This window comes from Pleurodeles waltl, chromosome 7 (assembly GCF_031143425.1).
Source record: "Pleurodeles waltl isolate 20211129_DDA chromosome 7, aPleWal1.hap1.20221129, whole genome shotgun sequence".
Lineage (NCBI taxonomy): Eukaryota > Metazoa > Chordata > Amphibia > Caudata > Salamandridae > Pleurodeles > Pleurodeles waltl.
In genome coordinates this window covers 391,618,520-391,638,418 of record NC_090446.1, presented here as the reverse complement: position 1 = coordinate 391,638,418, position 19,899 = coordinate 391,618,520, and the positions used below count along the sequence as shown (strand labels likewise).

Here is a 19,899-nt window from a genome sequence, read left to right as displayed (position 1 = left end):
GAACATTCACAAGTTTAACAAAGTACTTGAGGTCACAACTCTCATCACACAAAACTTAGAGATGTCCACCATCAAATATAATCAACCAGTACCGGACAATATTGAGTACCTTAAAATAGGTATTGAAATGTGTTGTTTAGTATTCGAAAACACATTTAACATTCAAAACTTTGTTTTCAGAACACAGACTGACCCTTACCAAAACGAAAGATCGTGTGTGTGATGACGTACTTTGCAAAGGTTCTAAATAGTGATCGAAAAACAGATTACAAGAGAATGGGCCACATTGCATTGATAGCTTGCAACGCTATTAAATGTTTAAATGCATCTAAATAGATTAATTCCCCTTTAGGTTAAAACGTGAATATAAGATGCAGTCTAAATATTAACAATTCATTATCTCTTCACCTCATCCTGGAAGTTTCTTAGAACTATGTCCAAACCAGTTCCTTCCCTCCAGCACAGCATCCTGGATCCTTTGGTGCCACTGCAACTGCCTCTCATGGCCACCCTCTTTTGTCACCTATTCAGCGCTCCATTTACACCATCTTCATCATCATCAAGTCCAGCTCCCACAACTCATTTCACCTGGCTAGGACTCTGATCTATATCCTAGCTATGAGGATGTGAGACTCTTGACACAGCCTCTCCATCAGGATCCAGATTCAATCCATTCTGCTTCTTGGAGGTGCTCAGATTTATCCCCAATACTGTTTTCCGTCTCCCTTGTGCTACCCCCTCCTCTTTCTTTGATCATAGGCTGGTTTGTAATCGGTATACAAAAGTGTCCAGAGATAATCCTCATCTTGGTCTTCCAGTCTGTCTAGCACCCCATTGTTTCTTTCAAGCCAAACCCCTCTATTTCTCAAGTGCCCTCCAACTGCTGAAAAGGCCAGAACTGTTAATCCATCCAAACCCTAATGCATAGCCTGGAGAAGAACTTCTCTCACCCTTCTAGAACCCTGCTTTAGAACCAAGCTTCCCTGTACTTAAGACTGACTGTCTCACGCTTTGTGTTTCCTGAAGAATCCTCACGCATGTGGTTTCCTGTACTCTATTAATAGTATTTGTTGTTACGATTCGCTCACAAACCAAATAATTGTTAATACAGAAAGATCACCTCCTCGGCTGTTATGCCTAATTCCTTTCCAAATTACTGGTATCAACCCTGCTGTCCTCAAAAACATTCTTATCCTGTAGAATTTCAATCTCTGGATAGACCACATATCTCATTGCACGATCAGGAATTTGTAGCTTTTCTACTTCCCCCTCCTTCTCACTAATCAGATAAACTCATAAGGCCATACACCTAATCTAATCTTGACTTTCAACATCCCAGTCACCATCATAATCACTAGACTCCAACCTTCATCAGGCCATTGCTTAATTCAAATCTAAACACCCCTGTTTTGCTTTCACTAATGACCGAGCTGACAAAAATCTCTGGAATGCACTTCTTAGTTTAAAGAAGACATTTATTATTACTTCACCACGAGGTTCCTGAAAGAGGAGATTAGTAGGTTGCAGGCACACGTTTAAAAATAGTCACAGCAATGAAAGGAACATATATCAAAGTGATTCTCAACTGCAATGGACACAGCAAACATATGTGATTATATTATAGCATAACTTCAAAGCAAAGAATAAAAGTCAAAATTCATCACCGTAGGGCCTATAACTGCTCGTCATCTTTCTCATGCCAGCAAGTTGATGACCCCTGTTCAACTGCGAGAAAGAGATTTTCCGCCCTCACGGGACAGGTCAGGCAGTTGACATCCACTCCTGACTGAAGTCTCAGAAAATTCCCCCTCACTGCTGCCCAGGGACACCTTTTATAATATTCAAAACATTCTGGCTACTGTATGACAGAGTTGGAAGAAACAAGCGTCAAACGTTGGCCAAGTTTTCAAGGCTGTCTCTCTCAAGGCTGGAAAACACAAAATATGCACTTCTTTATCATGCTATCGTGTTCAGTAAGAGAAAATACAAAAAACACAAGCCTAATTTGCCATGTGGAAAAAACACAGCTCATCTGCAATGTCTCAACTGCAATGTCTAACGGCACGGTAAAGCCAATAGGCAGCTAAACTCAATACAAAAAGTAATGTGCTACTGGTGAACATTGAACAACTAATATGCACAGTGGTGAAACACAAAGTCAGTGGTCAAACATAATTATTTTCACTAAATCTCCACTCTCTGACCAATGACTTTTGTTCACTTTTCTCTTATTTCAAAGAAAAAACAAAAAAAAAAACCATTTTAAGCAAATCAGGTTAGCATTGTATACAGCAACATAAGGTAATGATAAAAGCAATCACTGTAAAGCAATGGAAGTGGATTCACGTATTGATCTTATAAACTTTCAAATCAGACAGACCTACAATGAAAAGACTGAACTGATTGAATAGTGTCTCTAACATAGCAAGTTGGTATAGAATTAGATGGAAACATCATGAGTTCTAATCATGAAAAGATACACGGTCCACCTGAAAGGTTTGCTGGAATGTAAGTGAAAGTCAGGTTCCCTCCAAGAAAAATAGCCAGCTAACTGGCAATGTTGCTTAGTTCCAGGGGAAGAATGTAATCACACAAGTTGACAAAACATCAATGGTATTTTATATTGATCCCATGTAGAACTTGTACCGGAGGCGCCAGTTGTGCAAAATGGATCCATGGGTTTTGTACTTTAATCAATCAGGTTCAGGTTAGGGGGTGCGGTCCCTCCCCCCACCCTACACACAAACGCCCAAAGGGAAACCTCACAGCACACTCATGGTCAGTGGCGCGTCATAGTAGGATCTGCAAAAGAAAAAAGTATTACTTTTCTTGAAAATAACATTTGTTATCTGAAATGTGCTCTACTTTTTCCTTTCCTTCTTTTATAATCAGTAGGACGTTATTGGGACCCTTTGCTATAATTCCTGCAGGTTCTGGAGGGTCATTTGGGGATTCAACCCACACCTTAGCACTGAGGTTTGTATCTGCTGCACCACAGATTCCCTTTCCTTGCACTGTCAGAAGGGTTGGGACAGACTGCTTCCTTACAAAACCTCCATTCACTGCACTTATGACAAGTTGGGCAATTCTGTCTCCAATCTGTATGAATAAATCAGCTCCTGCACTATTTAACAGAATGACTTTGATTTCCCCTTCGTAATCTGCAGCAATCACTCCCCCTAAAACCTGATCAATTTGCCATATCTGTCCTGGTAACTTTCCTCTCCTTTGACTGTTTGTGGGACATATCTCTGTTGTGTGTGCTAACAAATAGGACATTGCAAAATCACAGTTTTTATCAAATCTAGGGGAATATGCATCTCTCTAATCTTTGCCCACCTGTAAGTGACTTTTTCTACCAGATGTCCACATTTCTGGTGCGCCCACTTAGCCATCCCCACCAAGTCAGAATTCTGGGTTGACACTTCTGTCTTTGAACTTTTCTATTTAACATCTGCTAGGGAATTGAACCAGCGTTCTAATGAGTCAATGGGACAATGAGCATCTATGACTTTACTCTGTTTTAACATTTCCCAAATTTCCTGCCACAACTCTTTGCTCCTCACCTTCTTTGAATGAATTCACCAGTTATGTGCAAGCCATGTGGAAAGCCAAATGGCTAATCCATTGACAGTGAACCAAGAATCAGTGTAAAAATAACATGTCTCAAACAGCTCTTGCTTTAAAGACTCAAACACAGTGTACGACTCTGCATATTGGTTACTTTTTCCTTCTCCTGTGGTAGACAACAACTTTTCAGTAACTGTATTGTTTAACACTGCTTTCCATTGTCTTTTAGTACTCACGTATTTCAATGAATCATTAGTCAAACACGCTTTCTATCCTCAGGGGACAAGAATTCAAATGGTGCACTCAATTTCACTGGTGACTCTTTTACCTGTGGTACTCCCTGCACCCTCTCCTCATTCTGTAAAGGGGCTTGTGACACCTGTTCATGTAGGGCTGCAGTGCCTGTCAGTTCTACTCGAGCCCTGTCTTGTATGTACCAGATCCAAGGTTTAGGTGAACTTATCACCCACTGCATGACTGGTAGTTCAGGTTTCAGAATTACATTATCATTTAGTATGATTTGCTTAGTATTCACTAGAGCCCAATAACAAGTCAAAAGCTGTTTTTCAAAAGGAGTACAGCGCTCCACAAAGTCAGATAGTTTTCTAATCCAAAACCCCAGGGGCACCCTTGTCTTCCCCTCTTTCTGCCACATACTCCAGTTTGAATATTGTCCTTGGACATTTACATGTACATCAAAGTTTCCCTCTTGCACTGGGCACAAATATGAAGTCTGTTGAATTATTTCATTTGCCAAATCAAAAGCACGCAGCTGTTCCTCACTCCATTCAAACTCATGTTTTTTCCTGGTTACTTTGTACCAAAGTGTTAAGATTTTACTCAGATGAGGGATATACTGTTCCCAAAAATCAAACAATTTCATGAAACTCAGTGTCTCTTGCTTAGTGCAAATAGTAAGAAACTCTAAAATCTTTTGTTTTCCCTGTAACAACATCTCTCTATTTTCTGGATTCCACTGAATTCCCAGAAACTGCACATTTCGCGACAGTACCTCTTTCTTGGCTGAATTAATTTTACACATTTTACTTTGCAAAAGTGGTCTGAATATAATATTGTCAACTTCTTGATCAGTGTAATCTTTTAAAGAATGCTCTTCAACTCCTGCCAAAAACTGTGGGCTGCTCTGCGCACAGAGAACTATGATCTGCTCATGAGGTTCACACTGGCCCCCACCTTTTTCACATCCTCATTACTGGAATATGAAAAGCCAGATTCTCCTGTAACAGCTTTGTAAAAATTCAGCTTTATCTTTCAACAATTTGTTCTGGCTAATTTGCTAACGTAAATTCTTATTTTCATGTTCTAACTGTTTACATCTCTCATGTATTTTTCTGTAAGCAGACAAAGGTATCCAAACCCTCCTGTCCAGAACATAAGGGAAATCATTTATTTTAAAAAGCACCTTTTCTAAATATGAAAACACTTTTGTTTTAGCCAAGCACTCATTCCAAAACACAGAAAGTCCTGATAAACAAGAAAACATGTTTGTCACAGCACCACAAGGCAGTTTAACTTCATATGCATTTTCAAACATGGTCTGCGGTGCTTCCTTTAATTCTCTAAACAACAAAAACAATTGCACTTTTAAATTGTGCACTTCCAATCTCCAATTCCACTCCCAGACTGCCAACTCACCAAAATATTTTGCTTTCACTAATGACCGAGCTGACAAAAATCTCTGGAATGCATTTCTTAGTTTAAAGAAAACATTTATTATTACTTCATCATGAGGTTCCTGAAAAAGGAGATTAGTAGGTTGGAGGCACACGTTTAAAAATAGTCACAGCAATGAAAGGAAAATATATCAAAGTGATTCTCAACTGTAATGTACACAGCAAATATATGTGATTATATGATAGCATAACTTCAAAGCAAAGAATAAAAGTCCAAATTCATCACCATAGGGCCTATAACTGCTCGTCATCTTTCTCATGCCAGGAAGGTGATGACCCCTGTTCAACTGTGAGAAAGAGATTTTCTACCCTCACGGGACAGGTCAGGCAGCTGACGTCCACTCATGATTGAAGTCTCTGAAAATTCCCCCTTACTGCTGCCCAGGGACACCTTTTATAATATTCAAAACATGCTGGCTACTCTAGGTCAGAGCTGGAAGAAACAAGCGTCAAAAGTTAGCCAAGTTTTCAAGGCTGTCTCTCTCAAGGCTGAAAAACACAAAATATGCACTACCTTATCATGCTACTGTGTTCGGTAAGATAAAATACAAAAAACACAAGCTTAGTTTACCATGTGGAAAAATACAGCTCATGTGCAATGTCTCAACTGCAATGTGTAACGCCACGATAAAGCCAATAGGCAGCTAAACTGAATACAAAATGTAATGTCTAACGCCACGTTCAAACCAATAGGCAGCTAAACTGAATACAAAATGTAATGTGCTACTGGTGAACATTGAACAACTAATATGCACAGTGGTGGAACACAAAGTCAGTGGTCATAAATAATTATTTTCACTACAACCCTTTACAGGATGCATGCTCCAGTCCTACCAGCTACTTGGACATTGTTCAAGAAATATTAAAGTAACTTACCATTAGCCACTTTCAGACAATTAAGTCTTAGACCTTGTTATTGGTTGTAGACACAAATATAGAAACAGAACTAAATATATTTAAAATTTCAAAAGTACCGCAAAAAATAAAAATTTAACACTAGTAATATACAGTACAAAGGACATTATGCCAGGATCAAAAGATGTAAAAAATCTTACTCTAATTTACTAAATTAGAGTGAGAATTTCTAACAGAAAATGACAGTTCCAAATACGATGGAGGGTGCTATAAGCTATAAAAGTGCACGTGACTAAATCACACTGTAAGACTAAAATATTCATAGCCACACACGTTTCAGAAATTCTTAAAATGCAACCAGAGCTGGTAACCTCTCCATGCCACTTCCTCTGCCCCGAAATATACAAAGTATGTAAGAACACTAAACCAAACCTATCACCCTACTCTGCAAGCATTCAAACTTTAGATTGTCCTGGTTTTATGCGCATTACTGACACAGCCTCAGGTAGAGTGCACAATGTAAGAATGTAAAATAAATAAAGCCAGGAGCCATCATACATTCGGGGCCTCATTACCAGTGTGGCAGTCTTAAGGCTGCCACACTCGCGGTGGAGGTCTAACCACTGCGGACCCAGTGGTAAAGACTGCCGCATTGTGAGTCATGCAGTTTGGCCGAAGCCAAACCACCACAACCCCACCAGTCCAGTTGGGCTGCATGGCTGGTGGTCAGCTCCTCCGGGCCAGTGGCAGGCCTAAGACCACTGGCCGTATTAGGAGGCAGCCAACCGTCAGGCTTTTCAAGGCGTTGCCCTGCCACGAAAACCCTGGCAGTAACGTGACAGGAATCCCTATTCTGGTCACCGGCACACACACACACCCATACACTTGCAAACACCCATCCACCCATCCACACACTTGCAAACTCCCCTCACCCATCCACACACTTGCAAAAACCTCTCAACTCGTCGACATACTTGCAGACACACCCCCACCTGACCGCACGCATACATACAAACACCCCTATTCGCTATTACACTGACATTCATGCACCCCCACTTGCTCTCACACTGACATATATGCACCTTCACTCGCTCTCACACTGACATACATGCACCCCACTTGCTCTCACACAAACGCATCCCCGCCTCTGTGTTCATACACATACACATCCCCCTCCTCATTCATACATATACACAGTCCCCTGTGCATTCATACACACCCCACCCCTCTGTATTCATACATATACACATCCCCCTCTGCAGTCATTCACACACTCCCTCCTCCATGCATGCATACAGTCACACATGCATGCACACCCATTCTGACACACACACACACACATGCTCATACACATACACACCACACACATTCACCTGCCACACACACATAGCCCCTTTCAGTCTCTCCACCTGCCTGTCTGGACCGCACGGCACCCCACGTCGAGGTGGCCGTCCGCGAAGGGGTGGATGTCGGCGATTCCACTGCCTCACTGCTGTGCAAGGACCGATGCGCCATATTACTGCTCATAGTATGGCAGGTGGAGTCCTTGCGGCATGGCAGTGCTGGTGGTGGAACCACCTCTCTCCCGCCCCCACCCGGCCTGGTGGTGTCAGGTTTGTGGCTGTAATCTGGTGGTCTTTGGTCTCTGACTCGTAATACAGTGGTCGTGAGACTGCCAACACTGGCGGTCTTTTGGCAGCGGCCAGCACGGCGGTCTTAAAAAAAGACAACCAATGTCATAATGAGGGCCTCCGTGTCTTCGCAGTTTTCAGTGAAAGAAATGAAGAAAATCTTACAATTTAAAAAAATGCCCTTCCTACAATACATACTTTCATACATTTATGTGCTCTGCTACGAACCAAGCATCTATGTGCACTTCTACAAACTAAGTCATTCTCCTAGGGCCTCTGAATTAAGAATTGAGCCTCACGTCTGAAAAATTGATTAAATGTCACTACCAAAGCCAGCGGTGACCGATATAAATTATAAGTGGTGGGGTGACCTGGGAGGGGTTAAGAGGTGCTGGGGGGAGGTGGAAGGGGGAATTAATAAAAAAAGAATGTGATGCTGCCAGCCTCTTCGCGCTCCTCGGCTTCCTGGTCCCAGCAGTCCCTGAGACAGCATGAAAGAGACTGTGCAATCCCTGTGCTTCTCTCATGTTATTCCCTACCATGAGAGCAGCACAGGTATTGGTCTGACCATGCTGGTTTGCCGCTTGCTCAGGCATAAGGAGTCTGTGCTATTTCTCCAACTGTCAAATACAGCTGGGTTGGAGAAACCTAACTGTGCATATCTGTTTGGCTGGTCTAGAACAGCTGGCCAAACAGATATGCACAGTTAAGGGAACACTCCACTTTCCCCCATCCCTACCCCCTCCCATGGCTCAGCCCAGCCTCTCCCTGCCTCTCCTTGCACTCGCTTGCTCAGCCAGCAGCAGAAAAATAAAACAATATGAAATATTCTTTTATTTTTCTTCTGCTGGTCCTGAGCCAGCAGGGTGACGCTCCTCCACCATTGAGGAGGTGCCGCCGACAGCCGAGGTCAAACCTACGCTGCATTACACAGCTCATCTCCATATCAGAGAAGTCTTGCTTAACCTTCTCAACAAAGACAAGTGGAAGCCCCAGTCTTAGAGACCAAGAGTGCTCCATGCATTTCCAGGAAGACAACGTCCATACCAGAGTTTGCCTGCTTAAGATAAATGTAGATACAATGAATACCATAACATTGTTTGCATAGTCAGTGGCCACATTGAAAATCAGGTATAGATCTATTATTCCTGTACCTACTGTGGACACCGAGAAAACCAAACCATCAGGTATCATTTTTATTAACAAGTTCAGTAATCCACTCCTGATTAACTTATTCTTTACCACCCACTCATATCCTTGACCCTGAATTGCACCAATCAGCTGCTTAACATACAAATGTGCTGTCATCTGCAGGTGCTTGAGAGATATGCTTGTGCTGTACTTGATGCAAAATGAAGCTCTCAATCTGACTTGATTTGGAAGGTTACAGTGAGCCACCTATGGTGTTATGGCCTTGTCTTGGTCGTTTTCGACCCCAGTCAGATTGTGAAAAAGCTTAGAAATGTTATCAGCAGTAAAAGGCAAGAGCAGGGATTTTCTGACACCACTGTATGTTTCCTGGAAAGCTTTAAAGAAAGTGTTCAATGTTCCAATGCAGAATTTCCAATGGAGTGTTATTGAGACAAGCAGCACCAGTTCACCGAAAAGTGGTAGCAGGCATTTGACGATATTTGACACCGGCCTGTTCACCATTGTAGTGCCTTGAGGGTCTTGGTCACCTATTGCCCCTCACGACACTCTCAGCACTTCTCCCTGAGCTGGCTCAGCTTCTTTGTTAATCTTCGGGTTGGGTTCAGAGCCTGACCGACCCAACCCAATGAGAAGCCTGGCCTGTACTTTTATTTTGCTCACGCGTGCCGTACCCGGCCACTGGGGTGTGGTGCGTATGTGACAGTCTGTCAGATGCCTATGCACGGTGACTGAACATAAAAGACCTTGAAGGTCAAACTATAGGAAGCTTCTCCTAAACAAGCTCACACTTTGGTGACCTCTTCTTCGAAAGCTCTTGGGGGTATCCTTACCATGCAAACTCTTACAGATACTCTTACAGAGAGCACGGTGCAGTATTGTGCTCGAAATGAAACGACACAACCTGTGTTCTAACTGCATTAACAGTACTCCAGCTTCTATCTTGTCCACTTAGCCTGCACTTAGATGAAGGCTTCCCTGTGCAAAGCTGCGGCAGTGAATGGAAGGAGAAGTCATAAATGTAATTCAACTTTCTCCATCGCCTTAAAAGCTGCATCGGTGCACCTTTAAGATATCATCTTTGTATGTTTTTGTGCTTTCCAGAGCTCTTTGCAGTCTACAATACGCTTTCAATAATTCTACATTAGCAACCTTGGATAGGCCATCCTCATAACAAGGAAACCCAAGAGAGTGTAAAGAATACTTCACCGCTGCTTATGTTTCTGTAGGTGGGTCTCCGTATTAACCAATAGCAAGCAAGAAGCCCTGAACATGGCCTTTCACGAAGTGCACCCAAGCGGAGAAGACAGCATTGAGGATTTAACGAAGGCCATCATCGAGGATATTAAACGTCTCCCGGGAAACAGTGTCTGCTGCGACTGTGGGGCACCAGGTAGGGTGTTGTTGTACAGTGTTCAGCTGCTTCTAGCGCATCCATTTGTCCCACAAAGACATTGTGGATGTAAGACCCATAAACCTAAAGGCCCCACTTATCATTTGCAGGAGTCCAACAGCTTTGTTGTGAGTGTGGTGTTGCAGATGTATGTTTGCTTTGTACGTGGAATTAATTCGGGGTGGTGATTTAAAATCACAAAATGTAGGTCTGTATGCTGTGGTGTTAGAGTTTTGTTCAACAAAGAATGCATATCCTAGCATGTTAGGGATGCTAGGTTTTTCTTTTCTGTAGAGAGACTATTGTTTCCAGGGCAGCCTTCCATCGAGTTAACTCCTCCAGACTCGGTGGTGGACCACGCACGATACAAAGAGGAAGTATTCCTTCTGGACTCACCTTTGGACCTTGCTGGAGCTGGCAGTGTCTCCTTCATATTCTCCATTTATGGGACACTCGAGAGTTGTTGTAGTGCTGCATGCAGACAGGGAACCTGCTATATTGCACTGCAGATTCTCTGCTATTGCCTTCCTCAAATACAGGCTGAAAGTTCCAATATTAAAAGTCCCATTCAATGCGAAAAGAAAAATACGTGCAGGGCCAGCTTTTTCAACAACCTCGGAGCTCCACCTGTAAAGAAAAATATTCTAAAATGGCCTTTTTCAACATATTGGCAGTGCCCCAGTAGGCAACATGCTATATTGCCTGGACGATAACATTACTGACATAATTCCCCTCACAAACACTGGCTCATGCTCAGTGTACCAATCTTGCTATTAAATATACTTCCTAGGAACGGTTGTAGCGGTTTATTTTCAGTATGAATTATATATGGCCTTTGCTATACCAATCTCTGTAAATAAATAAATATATCAGTCACTAGGAATCGAAATGTTAGCTATCATTCAGATATTTTTTTTTTCTCTTAAAATGTACGAAATGTCGGGAATGATTCTCTAACATACGATTACAAAATGTTTTGTGACTGATTCAAAAGCTGAGTTTGTAAAAAAAAAAAAAAAAAAAATGCTTTTAAGTTTCCTCTTCCTTTAATATTTTCTAATGTAGCACATACATACAGAGCACACACATCTCTTTCCAATGATCTCTAACTCTCGGCATATCCACTTTCTCCAGGAAGTCTGGCGTATATAATACGGACTGCGAAATAAACTCAATTGGTGTAGGAGCCATTTAGAAAAGACGACATTAAGTTAAAACCTAGAAGTTTAAAATAGCAGGATAAACCTGAGATTCACCTAATTCGCCAGTTGCTGTTCAGAACACATTTAACACACTTCACAATTCAATTAAATTTTTATTATGTTACTCAAAAGAGAGCCACATAAAAACTGCACCAATTCAGCCATACCTTTAATACAAAATATGCAAAACTTTATTAAAATTGGATACATAATATCATTGCTACATACAGTACTCATTATAAATACAAGAAAACAAGGTAGTGCAAATGCTCAAAAGCATGGTATTCAAGCAATTACATTCAGTGCGCAAACAGAATACCATGGACAGTACACTCAGTATTAGACTACACAATATTAAAAAGTGAAAGTGAGCAAAATAAAGTACAAACCGTGCAAATAGCTAGGAGCATGAAATGAGGTATTCTGCCCACTCAAAATAAAATACAAGTGACCATGTTTCTGCAACAGTTTTCCCAGCGATTTAACAAGTCGTTTACAGATAAGTGGAACTAGTACAGAGCCCTAAGGGACCCCATAGGATGAAGGGGTGGCAATAGAGGGAGATTTTGCAATCCATAGCTATTGGAAGCAGTTTGTGAAGTATGACTGGTACCAGTTTAGTACAGGGCCTTTGCATCCCATGTGGTTTTCAAAAAGGGAAAAAGAGAATGTGAGAGTCGATTGTGCCAAAAGCAGATGGCAAATCATGTAAAAGTAATAGTCAGGATTTGTCCTTTTGAGAGAGTCGTTCACAGTCTTAAGAGACTGGTTTCAGTGATGTTGTTGGATCTAAACTTAGACAGCAGTGGTCCCTAAAGGTTGCTTTATAGTGATGTAATAGATCTGATGTCATTGTTTGATTACAATAAAATTAGTTTTTAGAGTACCTTGATGAGAAATGGAAGTCCGTTTATAGCTCTAGAATTTTACATTTTTAATTGTGGTCTGCATCCCTCTTTTTATGAGAGGTCGAACATGGCCTGTTTTAAGGAGATCAAGTCGTTCTGTTTGGAGCAAAGCAATGATTGGCCAGTAAGGGGATGAGTTTAAGTTCTTTGGCTTTGGGTGCTAGACTGGGTTCATGCATAGTAGGATGGTTTGGTGTTGGCTACGGTTTTATGTAGGAAAAGAGATCCGTGTACACTCTACGTTTCTGGAAGTGAAGATGGGAGTAGGGGCGTTAAGATCATTTCTAGTCCTGGGGAGGTTGGCTAGCTCTTCTCTCAATGAAGAAATCTTATTGGCAAAGTATTTAGCACACTCCTTACAGCTGGACTCATCTCTTTAGTAGGCTGGAGTAAGGGGCAGTTTTTTTGAAAATCTGGAGCATTCCTTGAGACTACTCCTGATGGAGTTGTCTGTTTTTTAAGTGATTTCTCTTAGGTTAATACATCATTATTTTGTAGCTGAGTCCCAGGACTTTGAGTTGAGTAAACGTAGTCTCCGATGGATGTTTTCTCCATCTGTGGTCCACTGCTGTTAACACATGTCTTTTTGCGTTGAGTTGGCCGGGTGTCCAGAGGGACAGTTTCCTTGATGATTTAGTATTGGATGTTGACGGGACCAAGATGTTTAGGATGTTTATTATATTTGTTATTACATTTAGGAACCGTAGACATAGGGTCTATTGGGGGTGCAGTGAAGTATCTGATGCAGTTAGCATCTCTTGGACAGCCACAGTGCCTACGTTTTTTTCTAATCTCTTCTTGTTACTAAGGTTTTGCTCTTCGGAGGAACAGGCGGAAGTAGAAAGCGCTGTAGGAGTAGAGGTAGCGGGTACTGGTGTACCCAGTCCCGGAGAAGAGACATGGTCGAGTTTGTCATTTCAAATGATAAGATGGATGAAGGAGCCTTTGCTTTCAGTACAAGTGGTGGGATGTTGGTAGAGGAATTATCAGAGAAGAAGGTTTTAATTTGGCTTGTGGCTGCTCTTTTTGTTCCAGCTGAGTTTGATCACAAATTATTTGGTAATCATTTTGGTTCAGAAGGTGGCCACCCGCAAATTAAATGAGTTCAACAACAAAAGCTACATTGTTTCCCAACTGATGATATATGAGGCTAATAGTGCAATGAACAGCCTTGTTGGAAGGAATATTAATGATGAGGCATTCTAACGTGGATGTGACTTGTGTCTCAGTCAGTTTTCAAGTTACTCTTTGAAGATGAGTACAATGGCACCACTTGTTTTAGATTATCTGTATTTTCGAAAGATTGCATAACCTGGAGAAAGAATGGTGTCAATGATAGCTTGTGAAGCTAGGTTAAACTGGCTTTTAGGTATCTTGATTTTCCATCTGTTTTTGAAGAAGAATGATGGTTGAGACATTCATGCGAGCATGAATGTTTGCAAGAGTTGGCACAGAGGAGTTCTGGAATTAAGGCTTTACTGATTAGCATCCATCCATCTCTATTATCAGGGTCAATGTCTGGTAGTAGGCACAAGTAGAACAGGCTCTGTGGCACGAAACCCTTCACAAACAATTTAGCAGGAGACTACTTATACACCACCATGTCATCACCTATTATCAAATCTTGGATAGGTTAGACTCCAGGTTACGGGCATCAGGATGGCTCCTGGCATTGGGTCAGGACTCCACTGAGAATATGGATGATCAAACTACCTCAAAATACAGCCATGCAGGTGAAGCTTCGCGAGTTCTTTTTCTTATTTCTGTTGTATGCGTTGTTCCCCAAGTCAACTGGCACCACCATGCAAGCTTAACCCCCTGATAGATTGTTTCAGGTTAATATGATGATAGCAGTCGTGCTACAAAAACTGGTATTTGCCACAATCATTCTAAGTACTAAACAGCAAAGATCGTCCACCCTGACACCGGATAGTGTTTTGGAGATTGTTGATAAAGTATGGAAAAAATCAGCTTTTCAACAACTGCTAACAGAGTTTGTTTATTTAAAATTCATGAGGACACTTAGGGCCTGATTTAGAACTCGTCTCATGCGTTACTCCATCACAATGGTGACAGATATCCTGTCTGCTGAAATCTAAATCCCACTCTATCCTATGGGATTTAGATTTCGGCGGACAGGATATTCGTAACCGGTGTGCAGGAGGAACACGTCTGCCGAGTTATAAATCTGGGCCGAAATGTTTTTGTTTGTTCTGTATGCAGGTTCAGATTGCACGACCCTTGGTGACTCATGAAGCCGTATGATTGATAACTATGGTGGTTGGTGTCAGCAGTGTTTCTTACCACTGGGAAGGGTCTTACTCAATATTGTCTACTGCAAACCTCTAGTGATTTCAGGGATTGTCATTTAATCCAAGGTAGTGAGACATATAAGAAAAAAACTAAGATTTATTTCCTCAACAGATCCAACATGGCTCTCTATTAATTTGGGGATTCTGACCTGCATCGAGTGCTCTGGGGTGCATCGAGACCTGGGTGTGCACCACTCCAGAATACAGTCCTTATCTCTTGACAAGCTGGGGACTTCAGAACTTTTGGTAGGTTGCATTGGTATTTGGGCATGTTGTTTTTTCTCTGCTGCCACTCACTTTTCAAATATATTCATTATTTTTTTACAGGCCTTTCTCTTTGTATTACAGAATATTTCTAGATATTATGTGTATTATTTGGTGTTTTTTGCTGTCTTTTCTCTAAGGTTATCTTTTAATCCTTTTGCTGCTCGACCTAAGCCCCCACCCCCGTGCTAAACCTTTTTTTGGCTATTTAGGGTAGTTCACACTTAGGCCCCCATAACTTTTTGTCCACATAAGCTGTCCATGCCAAATGCGTGTTCTTTTCCCCAACATCCAGGGGAGTCTAAAGGTAACCTGGGTTTGTGGATGTCCCTGGAGGGAGCAGAGAAAATGGGCAAACTCTAGCTAAATTTTGAGTTTGTGGGCAAAAATGGGGAAAAGTGCTCCAGAAGAATGCATCTGTTTTTTCCCTGCAAGTGGCTTCAATAAAGTATTTACAGTGCTAAAATCACCATCTTCCCAGCTTTCAGGAACAGGCAGACTTGAATCAGAAAAACATTTTTTCAATGTAGTTTTGCCGTTTTACTGTGACATAGTAAATTTTTCCTATTTTTTGTGCTTTCAACCTCCTAGTTAGTGGTAGAAATGGGTAGATCCAGGAATGCTATACATTTCTGAAGAGTAGACAAAATTATGAATTCAGCAAGGGTAATTTGTAGATCTTTTAAGTTTTGTTAATAGAAAGCAACAGTTGATATATAAAAAATATTGAAATTGAGATGAACAAAAACAGCCATTTGTATCCACATTTTCATCTGTAACTTTTTCTAGCATTGACAAATTTTCAAAAGCGGTAAACTGTTACGTCTGCTAGACCTTTCTGGTTGCAGGGACATATAGGGCTTGTAGGTTTACCTAGAACCCGAGGTACCCAGAGCCAGTAACTGAGCTGCATCTTGCAATGGCGTTTTATTGTGTACTGGATACACAACAATTCATATGGTAAAATATAAATAGTGAAACGTAGGTATCAAGGAAACCAGTGTATTTCTGAAGTGGCACAAGATATGGAGTTTAGAAGTAGGGGTTATTTGCACATCTCAGAATTTGTGGGTGCCCATACTAGCATGTGATTTAGAGGGTATTTCTCAAAACTACTTCTTTCTTACACATTCTCTTACATTTGGAAGGTGCAAATGGAGAAAAATACAATTGGTAATAACACTTATTGTACTATTCTGTATTCCCTTAAGTGTCCCAATAAAAATGGTACCTCACTTGTGTGTGTAGGCCTGATGCCCGTGACAGGAAACGGCCCAAAACGCAATATGGATACATCAGATTTTGTTCACCCAAAACTGGCCTTTTTTTGCATAGTGGGTAGCTGTGGTTTTTGGGCCAGCCTCAGATGGCACCTAAGGAAACCTAGCAAACCTATACATTTTTGAAAACTAGACACATTGGGGAATCTGGATTGTGCTGACTTGTGTGGCTCTCACTAGTTGTTTTACCCAGAATCCCTTGCAAACCTCAGACTTTGACTAAAAAACATATTTTCCTCATATATTTTTAATGGAAATATCTGAAATCTGCACAGAGCCACAACCTTCCTTCCACCCAGCATTCTCCTGATCAAAATAGTACCTCACTTGTGTGGATAGGCCTAGTGCCCGTGACAGGAAACGGCCCAAAACACAACATGATACGTCATATTTCTCCACACAAAACTGGCACTTTTTTGCAAAGTGGGTAGCTGTGATTTTTGGGTCCTGCCTCATCTTGCACCTACGGAAATCTAGCAAACCTGTACATTTGTAAAAACTAGACACCTAGGGGAATCCACAGTGGGATGACTTGCATGGCTCTCAAAGGTTGTTTTACCCAGAATCCCCTGCAAACCTCTAACTTTGACAAAAAAAAAACAAATTTTCCTCACATTTCTGTGATGAAAAGGTCTGGAGTTTTCTCAGAGCCACAACCTAGCATTATCCTATGTTTCACAATTCCCTGCAAACCTCAAATGTTAACTAAAAACATACATTTTTCCTCACAATTCTGTGATGGAAACTTCTGAAATCTGCAGGAATCCACAAAAATCCTACCACCCAACATTGACCCACTTGTGCCGATAAAAATGCTGTACCACTTGTGTGGCTTTGCCTAGTGCCAGTGACAGAATCTTATCAAATCAAGGACAATGGGAGCCCTTGCTGGGAGGACTCGTATTGACTTTGGTGGGATCTATTCCCGTCACAGCATTTTTATCGGTAGAAGTGGGACAATGCTTGGTGGTAGGAATTTTGGGATTCCTGCAGATTTCAGAAGTTTCCATCACAGAATTGTGAGGAAAAATATATATTTTTAGTTAACATTTGAGATTTGCAGGGAATTGTGTGTAAGAAAATGGCATGGGATGGATGCTAAGCACACCACCCCGGACCGCCCCAGATGTCTGTGTTTCAGATCTCTCTGGGTCTGGTAGGTTTTTCCAGGTGGCAGCCTACCCAAGCCCAAAAATGTGCAGCAGTTCACCATTGCAAATGGGATGATACTAGAAGTTAGTCAAACTCTCCTAGTCTAATTTGTAAAAACAGCACCCAACAAAATCAGATATCCTCTTGCTTGCCTTTGGGGTAAAATGCCTTAGTCCACAGGGAAGCAGAACAATTGTTTTCCTGTTTTTTAATTTTTGAGGGGTTGGGGACATGGGCATGCCCATGCTGGGCAGCCCCCACCCATACAAAAAATGTATCCCTGGTGTCTAGTGGGCTCTCTGCCCCACTGAGGGGGTGGGGCGGCAGATGGGGTCATTGCCCCATCCGCCTTACCAGGGAGCAGAAAGACTGTTTTCCTTTTTGCGTGGAGGGGCATGGCTATACCATTGTTGGGCAGCTCCCAACCGATATAAATAAAAAAACTTAATCCCTGGTATCCAGTGGGCTGTCTACCCCCTCCAGGGGGCAGCTGAGGGTAATTGCCCGCATCTGCTCCCTAGGGAGCAGAAAGACTTCTCATTTGTGTCTGGGGGGGTGGGGGCATTGGCATGCCCATTGTAGGAAGCCTCCTGCCCATCTTATATAATTGAAAAAAATAATCCCTGCTGTCTAGTGGACTTTCTGCCACCCCATGGGGGCAGATCGGGGGTAATAACTCCCCTATGCCCCTGGAGGAGGCAAAAAGGTGCTGTTCCTATTTGTTCTGGGGGGTGAGGGCATTGGCTTGCCCATTGTGGCAGCCCCTACCCCTCTTTTACATAAAAAAAAAATCCCTGGTTCCTAGTGGGCTATCTGCCCTCCCCCCCACCAAGGGGGAAGATTGGAGGTGATAAGTAGAACCTGAGATATCCATCATTGTCATCAAAATACTTTATTCATTTTTTGAGAACCACAAAGGTACATAAAACCATACGACATAGACAAAAACAGATACAATAAAAAATCCAATCACAATGTGGGTGGGTCAAGTCAAGAAATCTGAGCCTTATAAAATAAAACAAAGTGTTAAAAAAATCCATAAATACGACACAGTATCACATGATATTAAAAAGTGTAATAGATAAAAGAAGCCATAGCAGCTCTCACAGTAGTTCCCAATACAATATACTAAGATTTGCATAGGCACCCTTGCTCTGACTAAAAAAAAAGGCTTGTTTTAATAATAAAATACCATTAGGCAAAGCCTACAGACCAACAACAGGAAAGTATCAGTGCTAAACCTACACATCCTAAATATAAAGATTGGCTTTGGGTTGCTTAAATACACAGTAAACATTGTGTAGACACAGTGTTAAAGTGCAGTGGAGTATGAATAACATGTAGATCTTCTCAAAAGAGAATATCTCAAAAGCAGCCCCACAATAGGCAATCACCAGTAAACAATTACCCCATCACTTTGGCTCTAATTCAGTTTTAAAGATGTCAGTGAAAATAGCACCAAAAAATCACAAAGCGCCAACTGTAGATATTTGGTTGCACCAGACAGGGACAAAGTCACAAGCTCAGGCTGATGGAGCACATGCAAGCTACATGGACTCAGTAAAGCCAGCTGAATGAAGTATGATAGTTCCTTGTTTGCAAAGCATTTCAAGGATCTGGGTCAAAGATGTGTTGCGGAGCTGAGATGACGTATCAGTTCCAAGATGTGGAGAGGCTGCGATGCAAAAGCCTGCATCATCGTTGAGGATCCCGTTGATGGGGCTCTTGGTGTGAAGCCGGGTGTGAGGATACGGCGCAGTCCAGCAGTGCTTGGGTAAGAAGGAGCTGTAAGGCACACAGCCACACAGCAGCAGAGATTCAGCAGTTCTGTTCGTGGTTGTGCCACACAGCAGAGGAGATGCAGCGGTTCCACTGGGGCCTCTGGCTGGCAGAGATCTTAAGCCCATGTACAAGGGTCCAGTGTTGGGGTGGCACCGCTTGGCAGGGCAGACTCACAGATGGCAGAGTCCAGGTGCAGATGCAAGATTCATGGAAGCCTGTTATGTTCCTGAATCTTCAGATCAGGAGGACAGCCAGCTAGACCTTGGAGTCTCAATGGGTTCTGGATTCAATAGATGCAGGTCCAGTCCTTCTAATTCAGTCAAGAGGGCAGCAGGTCAGCACACCAAAGCAGGAGTCCAGAAGAGTGCAGTGCAACAGAGTGGCAGTCCTTAAGCAGCAAAGCAGTAAATCTTCCTAGCAGAGTATCCACAGGTCCAGAAATGAACTGAAGAGTAGGTGTCTGAGGTCCTTTTATACACGGTTGTGCCTTTTAAGTGGGGAGAAGCTTCTAGAGGCATGCCTTTGAAGTGCACAGATGACCTGCCTTCCTGGCCCCAGACTAACTACAAGGGGTATGCAGCTCTTTGTGTGGAAACAGGACACAACCTATTTAAGTGTATTTAGGTATATAAGGTTCTCACACCATCCTGCCAGTGATGGCCCATCCAGTCACATCTAAGCTCCCCATTGTGCGTGGCTGCCAAGGA

At 42.1% G+C, this 19,899-nt stretch overlaps 1 protein-coding gene across 1 annotated transcript in view; it reads left to right on the top strand.

Moving 5' to 3' along the window:
- The window catches only part of LOC138304104 (arf-GAP with SH3 domain, ANK repeat and PH domain-containing protein 1-like), a 1,221,419-nt gene that overhangs the window by 818,654 nt on the left and 382,866 nt on the right, over window positions 1–19,899 (top strand). The window contains exons 15-16 of the mRNA XM_069243851.1: window positions 10,129–10,292; window positions 14,827–14,960. Of these exons, the coding sequence (XP_069099952.1) occupies window positions 10,129–10,292; window positions 14,827–14,960 (298 nt within the window). The remainder of the gene's footprint in view (window positions 1–10,128; window positions 10,293–14,826; window positions 14,961–19,899) is intronic.